This window comes from Synchiropus splendidus, chromosome 12, assembly GCF_027744825.2.
Source record: "Synchiropus splendidus isolate RoL2022-P1 chromosome 12, RoL_Sspl_1.0, whole genome shotgun sequence".
NCBI classification, from domain to species: domain Eukaryota; kingdom Metazoa; phylum Chordata; class Actinopteri; order Syngnathiformes; family Callionymidae; genus Synchiropus; species Synchiropus splendidus.
This window is the reverse complement of record NC_071345.1, coordinates 18766672-18782806: the sequence shown is the minus strand read 5'-3', so window position 1 is coordinate 18782806 and position 16135 is coordinate 18766672. Positions and strand designations below refer to the sequence as shown.

Below are 16135 nucleotides of genomic sequence, written 5' to 3'. Positions count from 1 at the left end.
ATCTGTCACAGACATTTATGTTAATATATTAGTCTTAATATTTCTATTATTAATATTTTTCCAATATATTTTTAATATTTCCTCAATAGCTTCCAGAAAATGCTTCCATCAGGATCCAAATGTATTGTGAGTATTCAGGGGACATGAGACACATCTGTCACAGACATTTATGTTGCCATATTACTGTTAATATTCCTATTATTAATATTTTGCTAATATATTTTTAATATCTGCTCAATAGCTTCCAGGAAAAGTGTCCATCAGGGTCCAAAGGTATTGTGAATATTCAGGGGACGTTAGACACATCTGTCACAGACATTTGCCATATTACACTGCGGGTTTGAGAGAAGATCTGGTCCGGTCAAAAGTACAACTGAAAACTATGCTTACTGAAGATGAATTTCTCTTTTTAATATTCAAATGGCGTTTATTCCAGGGGTGATCAAGCTCGAGTCCGGAACAATGGCTTCGTGGTCAACCTCAAGGATTCTACAAAATGCCATCATAAATATATACAAATCCATTTTAATGGCCATAATTTCCAAAGGCTTTTATATGGAAATACTGCATCGGATTGAGTCCCGGGCGTCTTGCAGTGGACCTACGAGTTATATTTCATAAAACAATGCGGTATATTTATGTGTCTTTTACTTGGAAATCATTCAGTTTGAAACGTTTCATTGGTCCGTTCGTGAGCAGCCTGACCACGTGATCCGTTGTCATAACAGCGAGTTTCATTACAGAGCTTCGAGCTAGCTAGCTGGTGTGCTGCCTCAAAACACGTAACTTTATTTAAGGATATACAGTACAGTATTAGTTTTACCGAGTGAAGTGAGTACGAGTTCTTTTGTTTATACTACGGTTTTAATGTAACGCTTTAATGAAAGTAAACGTAAGCTGTCTCAGTCGTTAGAACCAACATTACTACATGAAAAGTAATTTTCGTTTTTTAAGAAAATATCACCTCCTGCATTGTTGCAGACGGGTCAATGCTTTTCTTGGTATATATATATATATATATATATATATATATATATATATATATATATATATATATATATATATATATATATGAAAAGTCATTCTCGTTTTTTAAGAAAATATCGCCGCCTGCATTGTCGCTGACACACACACACACACACACACACACACATATATATATATATATATATATATATATATATATATATATATATATATATATATATATATATATATATATGTGAAGTTCTAATACCCCTCTAATTCAGATGAATACCTCTGTGGTTAAGCATTTGCATCCATTCATATGAGCCATCATGCACTTTATTCCATCAGTTTCAGATATTAAAGTCAGAGTTTGGGAATAAAGTTGAGGTGCATTCATCACAGTTTACAGTACAAGTGGATTGTTTGGACAGCCACAGTCAGTGTGAGTATCTTGTTCTTTTACTGCTCAGGAAACGTTTCAATAAATCTCATGTAAATAGGAGCTGCAATGAGTATAGTATTGTTTCACTTTTCTGCTTTCTGTTTCTTGCTGATGACTTTCCATCATGTCATACACAGATGTCGTTGACACGAATCCAGAGTCTCTGCGTGGCGGCAGTGCTGAACGACTGTTGTAACCAGTTGAACAAACTGAGCTCAGAACTGAGTGCCCACATGCGTCAGGAGAAATACAGCACCGCAGAAGCCCAGGTGACCTGTCACACCAGTCACACTACACAGGCGCTGGGTTGTGAGATAAAGATTAGGATGCAGTAATATGCCAGTGACTTTTAACAACCCAGCCTTGTCGTTGTGCATGCAGCATTAACGCTGCATGCACAAAAACAAATGCAGTTTAGTCTTTCTTATTCCTTTTTTCCTTTGTAGGAGAAGGCCCGAGTGATGAAACTGAAATCCGACTGGTAAGTTAAAGTGGCCCTTATTTGTAATAGAATAGTGAAAGGTGTATAAATATGTACATTGCAGTTGCATTCAAAAAGCTGGAGGCTTTTTACAGCTTGGCAACCAAAACTGGTCAAAACTGTTATTCAGCTAAAGGCGTTCTTCTTTTGGTTTATTTTTGTTGGCACTTTTCCAGTTGTTACCAATCTCCTACCGCAGACTCTGCTGTCGCACGTTTGCATGCTGAGTCAGTAAAACACAGATAATTGTGGTGAATTCAATGTACTGTATGTCAAATGTATTGGCTTTTTAACTCACAGTCCTTCAAACTTGACCTAATCTCAGATTCAGAGAGGCTGTCAAGAGCGTGTGAAAGTGTAAAAATGATAAAAGAAAACCATAGCCAGTCAGAATGTCCAACCATCTTGTGGCAGATTCTAGCAGTCATTCGGTGCAACATGGCTCCTCGTGTAGCTCAGACAGAAGCTGCTGTACGTAAAGGCATGTGAGTGTCTAAAGGTGTGATGTGCATTGTTGCTGTCTCCTCAGCGAATACATCTCCCAGCAAATGTCCAACCTGCAGGCACAGCTGATAGAAGAGCAGGATTTTAGCTGCCTGCTGCAGGAAGTGGAGGAAACGGACCAAGCCAAGAACACTGAGAACGCCAAGAGGTTTAACATGATCCTCTGCTTTTAGGCTCTCCATCACTTTAGATGGACCTCTGTGTCGTTCTGATGCATTTAGAATGACATTTCGACTTAATGTTTGCCACCATGGCACATAATCTGTGACCATCCTCCAACAGTTAATCCTTGTAGAATTTTTGATAGTGTGAAATAAAAACAAATTAAATAAAAAGCCGTTTCTACGAAACCATAATTGTAATGCAATTAAAATGGTCTGTCCCTGTTTTGGAATACAAATCTGTTTCCCTGTGTCTACACGCAAGGGAATTCCAGTCTGTACTTTTACTTTTAACCAGAACAACAACAACAATACTGCTACGAATAACAATCATAAAAATGATAATGATAATACCATTTTTGCCACAGGAAAAATAGATTAAAGATGATCATTTCACTGTCAAAAATATATATCATAAGTACATGACAAACTACCATCTATTCCATATTTTAGAAAGGTGAACACTTCATATATTATAAAACTTGATTAGAACAGAAAGAAAATATTCATCATCACTTTCCTTTTTAAGAAATAGATGCGGTGAAATGGAATTGTTCATGTAATTTATGGCCTAACAACACAATCAGTTCTTCAATCAATTGTATATATTTTGTAGGACGGACAGAATGTTGGTGGATGAGATGAGTTTTTACAGATGGAAAGAAGGTAAACAGGGAGATGGTGAGGCTGATGTGTTCTTCTCTTCAGAGAAGCCAAGAGAGAGCTGGCGAGTAAAACACAAACCTTACACAGACAACAGCAGGAGTTGAGGCAGAAAACTGAGAATCTGAAGGTGAGAGAATCTGACACTGAAATTTCATTCCTAGTTCTGCCTGGTTACTTGTGTTTAAGTCTGCAGTTTGATAATGTGATATAGTGAATTTGTGTACGTCACTGTGTGACTGCTGTGGTAGAGCCAGTGTGCCAATGTGGACAATCTGCTGCAAGGGACTGCAAACATTTTTTAAAAAATGTCATCTGCTCAAATGAAAGTTAGAAATGTATACAGTGCTATCATTTGCAGAAGAAATGAAAAGGAAGTGTGAATTATGAGAAAAATGGACAAGAACTGTTTTAAGTACAAGTAACATCCGACTTACGACCTGCTCTACTTACATCCACCCGTACTTACGACCACGGCCAGTAGACGCTTATTTTTTTTCATTCAATGTCTGGCACCGCAGCACGTAGCAGCGCGGCAACGCGTACGACAGTTACAGCAGCACAGTATCCCAGCATCTCACACTCACACAGCCATCTACCACTACAGTAGTACCTAGAACCCTCGCGTCGGCTATTTTGACTTACGTCGGACATATGACCAGTTGGTCGGAACTGATCCCAGTCGTATGTCGGATGTTGCTTGTACTGTCAACCGGAGCATGTAAATGACTAACTGAGGACACCGGGTAGAACAGTTGGCCTCCCAACACTCGAGTCTGAGCACTAACTCGAGTTTCGGCATAGAAATAAATTCTATACAGGCTGGGCAGCCGGTTAGAGGGCTACGTCCATATTCATAGAACTGTGGTTACATTAGGTAATTTCTATTTCTATGTCATTTGTGTTCCACCTTCTAACTGCCTTTGCTATTGGTTAAAAACCATGGTGAAGGCCCGTGGGATTAAATTCCTCCCAGCATGGCTGAAAGAAAAAGTCCTTACCACAAGAACCAAGCATCCGACGTTCTACTGGTCACCCGTGGACAAAGAAGCACCCCCAGAAAGGACAGTGAGAGCAACTTAGGAGTCCACCATGTCCTTCATGTAAGCACGAGCGAAGGTTGATGCTGTCGACCAGGATGGTGGTCCTTTATCCAGCATCTCCTGTAGAAAGGAAAAACCAGAAAGAGGACAACTAACCCGGGTGAGGCCTTTAGACTCACACCAGTTCACAGAGACGTGCCTCCTAGTGGCATAAGCCTGTTAGTGGCTAGAGCCTGAGAGCTCTGTACCGTTGAAACTACTGCATCCGACAAACCCATGTCAAGCAATTTCAACATCTAAACCTTGAGAAGACGTCCAAGCACCAGATGGGCTCGACATATACTTCTGGCTTGGGTCAGTGCACCCGGGGCATCCGGGATTGGTCCCACCGCTAATCTGGACAGGTCCGGAAACCACCTCGTCACATCTGACATCGTCTGATCTCTGACGTGCTGCAAAAACGGCGTCATCAACCTGTGTTGAGGAATCACGTAAAGCAGCCCCTGCGGACACACTGGATGGGTCAGGGCATCCACCCAGAGTGTGTTGTGTGAGTCTGTCCCACGCCCTCAGAGAACCCCAGTGGAGCATTGGCGTTCTCTTCCGACGTAAACAGATCTGCAGCTAGAGTCCCGAACCACTGCCAGATTGCATCTGCCACTTCTAGTGCAAGACCCTTTTCTGGTCCGTGCCCAGGTTTAGGGCACCTGTGACACGCTGTCATCGACAACAGGTGGCTTACTGCCCATGTCAAGATAAGAGCCGTCACCTTGTGCAGGGAGCTGACCTCACCGTCACATGATGTACCATCAGCCGTGGTGTGAAATGAATCAACTCCAGCAGTTTGATATGAGATGTGGGACCGGACCATATTCCTCTCATGCTGTCCTTGTCTAAGGCGCATTCCTTGCCCAGGAGGGATGCATCCGTGAAGATGTGCGCTGCTGCTATAAGACACACGCTGCAGTCCCAGAATGCCATGTTCAGGGAAGCCGGACCTGACAGACTCAACCACATGTTACTTTCCCGGACCGGGTGAAGACGGTGAAGCACAAACCAGCACTGGTGCCGCCACATGTGCAACAATCCCAGTTTCACCACCACTGACAGGAGACCTAAGAGTGTGACTACCTCGCTGGCTCTTGCGTGGTGCACATCTCTCATCATGCCAATCTGCTCCAGCAGAACTGGCATAGGCTCATCTGAGAGCCATGCTGTCATGGGGCGAGAATCAAGGAAGATGTCCAGATATTGTGCGGAAGTCATGGGATGCAGCGCATTCTGATTTGACGTTGAGATTGACATCGAAACCCAGACGTCTGATCTGATTCAGCACCCTCGCCTTATGCTCTAGCGCCTCCTCCCTGGACAAAAATACATATCTGTCAGGTCCACTGACGTCACCCTGTCGCCTGGTCAGACACACTCGAGAAGCTGCCTGACCGTCAGCACTCTGAACTGACATGATCCAACACGAGTGTTTCACCTCCAGAGAGCCAGGATGGGTCTCGACTTACCTGACCTACTCGGGACAAGGAAATACACAGAGTAAAACCCTGCCTTGCACTCCTCCAGTGGGACTTTAGAAATTGTCCACTTTTGGAGAAGGGAGTTTATCTCTTGCTCTAAACACAGCCAAGTCGAGGCTCCAGGTGCGGGGGGCCCTCCTCGAAAGGGCTGTCGGTTATTCAAACGCCATTCATGGAAACAGCTAGCACCATCTGATGGAACGCCGCCACTGTCACGTGGGACCACTCTGGGAGCTTGTCCTCGCTGAGCACCCTCTCGAAGACTGCCTTGTCCATGGCCGACAACAACTGAGTCATGTTGTTGGCAAGGTTCTGGACGTGGAGTGCACTATAGTAGGCTCTGTTGAGGAACTGCATGGTGAGGCGGTCCTTCTCATTCGGAAGGCGCTGCTGGGGTCCTGACCAGAGCCTCTCATCCAGCAGATAGACTCTCTGGGCCGACTCCACGGTAAACCTCGCTTGGGCTGTCCTCCAAAACGGAGCACTCGGTCTCTTCATTGTCCTCCGTCACAAGTCAAAGGCTGTTTGGTAAAAGAGGCTGAGTAGCGGAAGACAAGGGAGTTATAGGTCGATCGACGTCTCAGGTCGATGCCAGTGGTGGTTTAACCAATAGCGAAGGCCGGTAGCACATATGGCATAAAACTGCTTTCTTATGAGAATAGTTTGCTAAACTCATGGTAAACTTTGGTTCTGGAACAGGGTTTCCTCCAGGATTATTTTTAAAACGGTGGTGGAGCAGCAGCACCTGCTCCCTTTCCCCCCCAAAAAAACTTCAACCTTTAACGCCTTTAATGACACAGCAATTTTTACAAGGTGAGGAGGTTATCAAACATTTCAAATAAAGACGAGATGAAAAAAAAACATTAAATGGTTGAAAGACCTTTTCATTTGACCTGCCTCATGGTTCATTGAAATGCCTTTGTGTACATCAGGAGATGTGTAAGTGCGCCAAAAGACTCAGCAAACAAGTGGATATTCAAGCATTGAAGATGGAGAAGAGGAAGAAGCTGGAGGAGAAACTCCAAGAGCAGCAGCTGAAGAGGACGCAGTTTGAGACGAATAAAGCTGAAAGTGACCTTGAAAAGAAGCGTGAGGTTTTTGAGACACCATTCCGTCACTCTGATTCCCTGACACCACACGCTCCCACCTCCACGGGCTGATGACTGCCTTGTTTCAGCTGCTGAAGGACCAGTTGCAGCAGCAGGCTGAAGTTCATGAAGCAAAGAAGAAATATCTGCATTATCGACATGAGGTCAGTGCAGAGATTTTTTGTGATTCTTGCCACCATCTTTCGTGATGAACTGCACAATATCTTGTTGGTTGTTTTGTCCAACAGTTTGAGCTGGAAACAAACACTTTCAGTCCCCAGTGTTGTGAGTGTGACATGCAGAGCTCAGAGCTCTGAGCTTTGGCTGTGAAAGGTCAGAGGTTGCATCCTCAACCGTTCTTCTGCATGTCATTGCGTGTCACTTTCAACAGGTGCAGGAAACAATGAGTGCTGACCGGCTGGGTGATGGATCTGCAAGTGCACTCTTCCTGATTGTATTCATATACTAGTATACATGTAGAGTAGTGCAGTTTATCTATCTGTATCATTGACAGTCTGTTACTGTCTAGTCTTGCCTTGCCAGGTGACTGAACCAGCATCTCCTCTGCCACAGTGTGCCTCCTGACTGGTTACATTCTCTATAGCAGTGATTCTTAACTATAGGGCCGTGACCGCCCCCTAGAGGGCTGCTAAAAGTTTTTTAGTTTTACACCTTTGGTCTGCGAGACGCTCAGTTTTAATACATGAACCACGTACGGTGGCAGTAGTGTGTCGCTGCATTGACTTGACAGCAGCAAATCTGTGATAGTTAACAACTATGGAGAAGTTCTTGAAAAGAAAAAATGATAAAGTGATGCCGCCCCCAACAGTAAAAACTGTTCATGAAAGCACCTGTTGAAGCAGTTTTGAAAATGAATTTTATGATGATGGTGATACTTTCTATTAAACTTCACTAATATCTTTTTTTGGAGTTTAAATAAGATATATTTTTTTTATTTTGTGATATTTTGACATTGTTTTATTGCATTCAGAATTTTATTCTACCCACAAATATATAATATACAATATATTATCCACAAAGGGCTACAGTGGGTGTGTGTTTTTGTTCCAACCAAACAAGCACACATTGGTTAGCCGAAACAAGCAGCACCAGACTCACAGTCTTCCTGGTTGGTGAACTTTGGTTTTCAGCAGGTGGCCTCAGCTGGTTTGAAAATGCATGTGGAGAAATATAGCTGGTCCCCACAGTGCCTGCATAACTGAATGTTTAAAAGTGCGATTATTGTTAAAACAATGCTGTTATCAATAATGATGCTAATATTACTGAAGTATGTCAGATCCTCATGTCGTATGAGACTTTATTGTACGTATTGCACGTGCACTAGATTCATTCTCAAAACTTGAACAGAATGTTCTGTCCTGGTCTGTTTTCATTCAGGAGATGTTGCTGCAGGAGTCTTATGTCTCTGTATATGCTTGCGTTCCTTCCATCTTTTTTCTCACTGAAATGGCTCTAATGTCGTTGTATCACTACAAGATGGAGCGGCCAGTATCCAGTTGATCGGCATGTGGCATTGAAAAACAAAAATGTAATCTGCACATGCAGTATGTGGAAGGGGGGAAACTACAGGGTAAAGTTTGGGAGGTGTTAACGCTGCAGTTGTTGAGCAGGAGCTTCAGCAGCTGCAGCTGGACTGGCAGCAGAGGACGGACATGATGCTGCATGAGGTGGAGCACCAACTCAACGAAGTGAACTGCAAACGGGCCATCACACTGGACAAGCTGGCGGAGCTAAAGAGGACGGTGAGATGCTGCACCACCTCAGTCTAGTTCCAATGATGCATGTTAACACCACACACAATTAGAAGTGAAGCAGCAGTGAATTTCCTTCCTCAAGTCAGCATCAGGACGCCTATTTTTCAAGGCCCACAGAAGGTCATGTGATCAGCGACCAAGGTCTACGTTGGTCAGTGCTCATCCTCACTGTCAGTCAGTCCATCTCCATAGCAAGCAAGAGGAGCGCTGATGTAGACCTGCTCTCATCCTGTAGCCATCGAATATATCATTCAGTTGCATTCAGATCAAACCTCATTTCTACCTCTGAAGAAGGCAGCCAGAAGAAGAGTGTCAGTCTTTATCACCATTTAGAGCCTGCAGCCGCCTGGTCTCAGACGTTTATTACCCTGCCACCTCACCTTTGTTCACCAGTCTGCCTGAAGAGATGCAATGTCCTGTATTAGTCCCACATTTGTCCAGTTCTTCGCCAGCTGCCCTCTTTACCCACATGTTTGGGCTCAGTGACTCCCCGCAGATGTTTTCAAATGAGGTACACGATGAGCACTGCTGTGTTCTCAGTTCAGGGAGATGGAAGAGGTGGTGCTGGAAGACAGAAAGGAGCAGGAGAAGCTGCGCCGCCAGCAGGAAGAGAACATGGCTGCCACCAAGGTAAGTGGCGGCGACAACAACCTGTTTGAATTGTTCCCTTTTAACCAGGAATCGTTTCAGATCCAGGCATGGTGGAGAGGTGTCATGTCCCGCAGAGGCTTGGGCAAAAAGGCAGACAAAAAGAAGGGCAAGAAAAAGGGAGAAGGGAAGAAGAAGAAGAAATAGACACACTCCTTGATATGTGAAGATCAGACGTGTGAATTCCACTGCTGCATGTGGCTTTTCTCCCTGCATATGTGTGAGACGCACAAACAAAGAATGGCACATGACACATGAGTTGGATTGATTTGTATTTTAAAATGTTGGACAATAATTCAAGCATGACAATGCAAACACATATGTTAAAACATCCATCCATTCTTCCTTCCTCTTGAATTGTTTTTTTGAAAGATATTTTAATACATGCTATAGAAGTGCTTAACATCCTCAGTAAATGCTGATGATCAGTGAAATCTTTTCTGTTAGTTTCGAAAACTGGAGACAAACTACGCAACAAGACCAACAACAAATCAGAATCAACCTTGTCGTCTTAACACCTGACCTCTGAATGGACAAGGAGACAACTTACATATTAAAAACATATACGTATACAAAACATATTCAGGCGTCTGTAGCTTGACACTGGATGTTTGTGTCCAACTTACAAGTCAAACATGTACAACACATGAGCAATAAACCAAAGGGGGGATGCAGTCACCCTTGGTCTGTATAGTTTGAACCACACATTTGACACCCACAGTTAAGAAGCACACGGGCGCAAGGACTTGTTTCCATGCTTGGAATGACACTCTTGTTTCCTACGTTAGCCTGACTCAGAGCCAGTTCTCATCAGATGCTGCTTCACATTTCACTCACCCCTCAGTGTCAGACACTGCAGTGCAGTGATGAACCACAGCCATGACATAAAACAGAAAACAAGAGAGGATGCACTACTGTTGGAACTTTGGTGCTACAGGTGCACCCTGTAGCAACATGACTTAACATGCCTTAGAGACATTTATAACACTTGAGCCCAGACATACTGTGCATACACTGACGCAGTATTGAGCTAATATAAAACCATGTTTCTTTATAATATATGCATATATTATGATTATTATTATTATTATTAATTGTATTTAGTTTAACATAAACACATATTTCAAACCGTCACACTCACAATTCACCGCATACTGGAGGTGAGGCTCATGACTAAACACTAGCAATGTTTATATATGCAATATATAATATAATATATATATATGTATGTTTATACATGTTTATATATACAATACATTGCCGAAAAAAAACCCCCATATATATATATATATTTTCCTCTGGCTTAAATAAATTGTGATGAAAAAGAAATGCACTTGTGACTTAAGTTTAGTTTTGCTCTTGGTGCAAACCCAACATCATGACGTTGTGATCCCCAAACATGGCGTTGTGTAATATTGAGTCTGTGATGTGGATGCACCGACATTCCCCTGGGTGGAAGGACGTAAAGAAATGTGTTATTGTTGTGGATGAACACTCATCACTTTACAAGGTCAGCATTACAAATCCCATGTTTTATTCAGTGACATGAAAGCACGTTGCTCACCGTTGATCAGCAGCTCAGGCTGCATCTGCAGAAGGTCTGGTGCCGCCTGTGGACCGTCTTGGTTTGTAAAGCTGCAGTTGTTGAGGGTGGAGTTGCTGATGGTGATGAAGGTCACCACTGAGGGTTTTGGTGGTTGTGCTGCTGAATTTGAAGCGGTCAGTCAGTTCACCACTCATTAATGTTGGACCTCTCCGCATCTCTATACTCGTGCCAATAAATGCATGGATGAGGTCATCAACTGAGACACATTAGGAACTATGTGTTAGTAGAACCTAAGAACCTCGCATGTATAGCTTGGTTCAAACGTCACGCTGCCACAAAGACTCTTAAGTGGGATGGAAAGTCTAAGTAATGCTTCTGAAAGAGTGTTGTACCTTGAATGCAAACAGAGTCCTCCACAAGGTCACTGGCTGATGGGTGGCAGGATAAACAGTTGATCATACAGAGGACATTCTGTGCCCTACGCCTCATCCACTGCAGTCCTCTCTCCACCTGGGCTGCTACGTGAGTCCTCACCTGCAAAGAAGAGTTGTGGAGCGTCACCTTTCTAGCTGTCTAGTAGGGATGGCCGATATGGACAAAAAAAATTATCACGATAAATGTTGTCTTTTCTGTGATAATGATAATTATCACTATAAATCCATTTTCATTCTATTCCATGTATTGTACACACTACAGTCTCTTTTGAAACTGCTTTATGGCGGAACCTATTAGTGGAGTTTGTCTCCAACGTCATTATTTGTTGATGTTTAAATATAATAGTTAACTAAGTGTAGAGACGAGAAATTCAATGTTTCACATCTCTGATGGAACCTGCTCGTGTCTGACTGCTCTGCCAGTTTTATTTATGGGTTAAATTGAGCCGTGTGTCTGCTGTATCTCCTGTCTCTTAACAGTTGACTTGAACTATGGACCAGACTGGACACATTTCTTTGATGCTATTGAAGAAATATTAGAAATCATGTGAAGAAATTATCATTTAGTCATATTCTCCAAATCATTATACAAACAAATACACTCGGTCCTTTGTCTTGTGTGATCATTCAAAATTCTCTCACCTAAAATGGTTGTTTTCCATTGCCTTATTGAAGATTTCACTAATACTTGATTAGTGCTTTAGAATTTGTTGATGGTGCCTAACTGACGCTGGGTAAGGTCATTTTCAGAATAAAGGTACTTTGAAAATGACCTTATGCATCATTATTGATATTACAACATTATGCTTTTCCAATTTTACTTTGTTGTGAGTTTCACGACTGAAGAGGGGAAGTAATATCTTATGGATCCTTCAACAGTCATTTCTGTCAGCCAAAATGCCTCAAGCCACCCTGATTCTGATTGTGAAAGCTCATAACGATTTTATTTCATACGCACATGGCCTCCTTTTTTTTTAATTGGTGCTATATTCTGTATGTACATGTGCATGTATATATGTATCTGACATGCAGTTATAAGAGAACAAAATCAGTCTGCTAATTTGTTAATCCACTTAACATCAATGCTGTTCAATGCTGAACATTTCGCATTTTATGAAGAATGACATCATGAAAAGTACACGATAGAATTCCATGAAACTTCCTGTGTGTCTTCATCGTGTCCTCTACTGTGAGTCCATATGGGTGTTGTGTATGGGATTAATGGACGCCATGCTGAGACTGAACATTAGGTGGCGTCTGTATTGTTTGAGTATTGTATGTGCTCTATCTGTATAAAAAAGAAGACCGAAGAAGAGTGACACAAACAACAGTCGTGGTGTCACGATAATGGGACGTGTGTTTCCATAAGGATTCAGTGGCGAGATATATAACAATGGGTTTGACTGCAACCGAACTCTTCGCCACAGGACGGAATTGTACTTTAAAATCCATTTTAGTGGCTTTATTTTGAAGTTGTCCGCGAGGACACTGCTGGAGACGGATTTACCTTAACTACCAGCATATACGCGCAAGATTATATAGATGACTTGGATTTCTGGCACCCGGCTGGATGCGGGCTTGACCGCGGTCCAGCGCAGCGGGAGACCTGCCTGTATTGATGTGAACCAAGGCAGACGACCGCGTCAGAGAACCTAAGAGGACCACTCTATCTAATAGAATAAACACGGATCCAGAGACTCAGATGGTGAACCAAAGTCCACCACAGTCTCCACAACTGTCACACGCCGGTGTCGGCTGTCAAACGCCACGGGGCTGGAGGTCTCCTCATGTTCATGTGTGTGAGTCCAATGCAACGATGTTTATCGATTTCATCGTCGAATACAGAATTATCATCGTGGAGGTAGTTTTTGCGGGTGCAGACACATTCACCCTGACTGCAAAGGTTTAGCTCAGGAGAGGCCAGTGACTCCGTTGCGTTCACAATAATGACCACAAGGAGGCACTATTAGGTAAGTTATTGCAACAGGTGAATTGTTACGCTAGCAAAGTTAATAAAGGACGTTATCATCGTACGTTTGCTTCTTCTTTGAACTCATCCACATAACACACACCAAGTCTTTCTCCTAGTCAGACTTGGCTTTAAACAATCCATTTCCCGCGGATAATGAAAACCAGTGTCATGACTGAGTTAGGACCAATGCTTGGGGAATCCACAGACTTCGCTGTTGTGCTCTAGTTCCTACCCCTGCCAGCATCGCCCCTGTACTTTCTTTTGATGGTATTTGAACTACTACTACTAAACTGCTTGATGTCATGGTGGAGTAGCGTAACACACTTAATAATACCACTTCATTTGAGCGTCACATGGCGGGAGCTCATTTTGACAACAGTGGCCAGACAGAATTTGTCATGTGTAAACTACTTGATACTTTCAGTGACAGAACACAATAAAATGTTGAATTCCTTGGAACTATAAAGAAATATAGATGCCATGTATGAGAGACAAACTTGTGGTTTAAATGACGGGGTGCAAGTTCACCTTTTATTTTCACTGTCTCTGTTCTTCACCAATGAGCAATAGCAATAATAGTTCATGTCACTTCGCTTCATAACCATAATTTAGCGGGTTAAACGATGCATATGTAGGTAACCTTCGGATTGGACAAAGACGAAGTTGGCCTGAAGGGGACACGGATCAAGGGAAAGATCAAGATCCCCTTAGTCAAGATCTGGATAGTTCCAAAAACTCGCTCCGCGCGGGACGCGGAAGGTAATCGCGGGTTGCTGTGTGTGAACCGGCTTGATGAAGTGAAAAAATGTCACTGCAGCTAATCGTACAGTTCTAAATAAAGGAATGGTAGGACTGAGTTCCGTGAAAAAACATATGAATTAAGATCTTACCGTGTCGACGCGTGATTTCTCAGCCATTCTGCCGGCCGTTGTGAAGAACTCAGTGATGAGGCATTCAAATACACTCGGAATGTCTGAATTCCCCAGTCGGCAAACCTGTAGGAATCCTCTGTAGCAACCCAAAACGATGTGAAATGAACATCATTAACATCAAATTATAGTAGCGCAACTGTACCTTAGTTTCTTATTGATTTGATTATAAGCTGTGTGCAACAAGGTCGTTCTACTCTCCGATTTTGCAAGCTTCCTTGAATGCCACACAGAGCAAGCGCTCGGGTTTGGTATACAAGTAATCACGTGTGTTGCGACGAAACCAAACTATAGCTAGGACTCAATCTCTCTCTATATATATATGCAGATGATGTCATGTTATTCATGTCAAATTTAAATTGCACTGCAATTCATGAAATCATTTGGAGAAATATCAAGCAAAATCATCAATACTCTCACATAATACAAATGATTGCCAGAACTCCACACCAGAAATGTCACATTTTAAATTTACATATCTGGGTTTTCAGAGCCTACACTTGAACAAATTCTTGCAGCAACTTATAACCTCGCTAAAGTGAAACTAAGGAATCAATAGCCAAATGGATGCAACTCCTTCTGTCAGGTAGAATTGATATTCTTAAAATGATGATTATACCAACATATTTATATTTATTTCAGAATATCCTCATGATACCATACTGGGATTAGTTCTCCAAAATGAAAAAGCTTTTTTTTGGGATTCATCTCGAGCAATAGGAAGGCAAGGTTGAGCTCTGCTGTAATGTATCTTTTGACAGAGGAGGTTTAAAATTACCAAACCTATTACAGCGGTACCTTGGTTCTTGACCACAATCCGTTCCAGAAGCGATTTGGTCGAAATCTGAATTTTCCCATTAAAATGAATGGAAAAAGAAATAATGCGTTCCAAGCCTTAAAACAGGCTTTTGTAGGAGTGATTGTAGAGTGTCTGCTGCAGGTGCGCTGTTCGTCTATGTGTGTGGCTGCTGCATGTGGGAGGTGTTGCCGAGTGAGTGACGTCTCTCCAGAAGTGAAGAGGTGCCCGGTGCGTGTCCAGCTCTGAATGTGCGCTTCTGTGACAAAGTCATAAACCAAGTAACGCTCTGTCCCAGACTCGCCTCATTCCTGTCCCAGCTCCAGCCCACAACAGGACATCAACCCCTGGAGGTGTGGAGAGCGAGCACCTCCCCTGTGACACTCTACCACGGTCCAGTGTGGAGACAGGAAAGGTTTTACACCTCAGTCAGTAAATGTAGCTAACGGGACACGTCTGCATACAGAGGCTGTGTTATACACAATAACAAAGTGCGTCGCGGGTCAGCTGATCGACCCGCGCAGGTTATATTTTTCCAGCTTTTTTGGGGGGCGTTTGAGTTCTGGATTTTCGTTCGAAAGCCGAGGTACCACTGTATATGTATTATGGGGCTACACAACTCCGATCCTTAATGTTTCATTTTTCATCCAACAAAGTTCCTCAATGGGTTGCAATGGAATCATATGGCTTGGATAACCTCTCCCTTTATATATGCATTCAGAAACAAAGAAACGTCTGAGGAAAACATCTAATCCAACCAGATCACAAACCAAAACGGCAGCCTGCAAAGAAAAATGATTTATCAATGGTTGAATGGGAAACAATTTGCGCTGAGGTCCACACCAACATTATTACCAGGCTCAGACTCATTCACTACAAATGGTTCATGGGAACATGTGTGACCCCGGTCGACCAACATGGATATAATAAAAATATTCCAAATACCTGCACAAAATGTGGAACTGAAAAAGGAATGCTCTTTCATTTAATGTGGCAACGTCAATATCTATATAAGTTTTTGGTTGGAGACAAAAGCACATATAGCAAAGATTCATGGGTAAAATATACCACGAAACCCCAAATATGTTTATTAGGATTGTTCCTGGACAATCATAGAAATGTTAGAGATGAATGCATGTTTAGTGATATTTGCTT

The 16135-nt window shown here is 42.6% G+C and overlaps 1 protein-coding gene across 2 annotated transcripts; it reads left to right on the top strand.

The window, feature by feature from the left end:
• Nucleotides 1-465: 465 nt before the first annotated feature.
• LOC128768884 (dynein regulatory complex protein 9-like) lies at nt 466-10600 on the top strand. 2 transcript variants are annotated; one of them, XM_053882117.1, is made up of 11 exons: nt 466-831; nt 1318-1411; nt 1549-1680; nt 1858-1892; nt 2422-2544; nt 3266-3350; nt 6725-6886; nt 6970-7044; nt 8512-8643; nt 9196-9285; nt 9346-10600. In XM_053882117.1, the coding sequence occupies exons 3-11, from the start codon at nt 1549-1551 to the stop codon at nt 9448-9450; spliced, it is 939 nt and encodes a 312-aa protein (XP_053738092.1). In that variant the 5' UTR covers nt 466-831; nt 1318-1411; the 3' UTR covers nt 9451-10600. The 2 variants fall into 2 exon arrangements, with proteins under 2 accessions (XP_053738092.1, XP_053738093.1); XM_053882118.1 differs by lacking the exon at nt 1318-1411 and having other exon boundaries at nt 713-831.
• Nucleotides 10601-16135: the final 5535 nt, after the last annotated feature.

Coding starts and splice junctions, on each gene's coding strand:
- LOC128768884 (XM_053882117.1), top strand. CDS start 1,549: ATGTCGTTGACACGAATCCAGAGTCTCTGCGTGGCGGCAGTGCTGAAC. Junction 6,887..6,969: donor ACCTTGAAAAGAAGCGTGAG/GTTTTTGAGACA, acceptor GCCTTGTTTCAG/CTGCTGAAGGACCAGTTGCA. Junction 9,286..9,345: donor AGAACATGGCTGCCACCAAG/GTAAGTGGCGGC, acceptor GAATCGTTTCAG/ATCCAGGCATGGTGGAGAGG.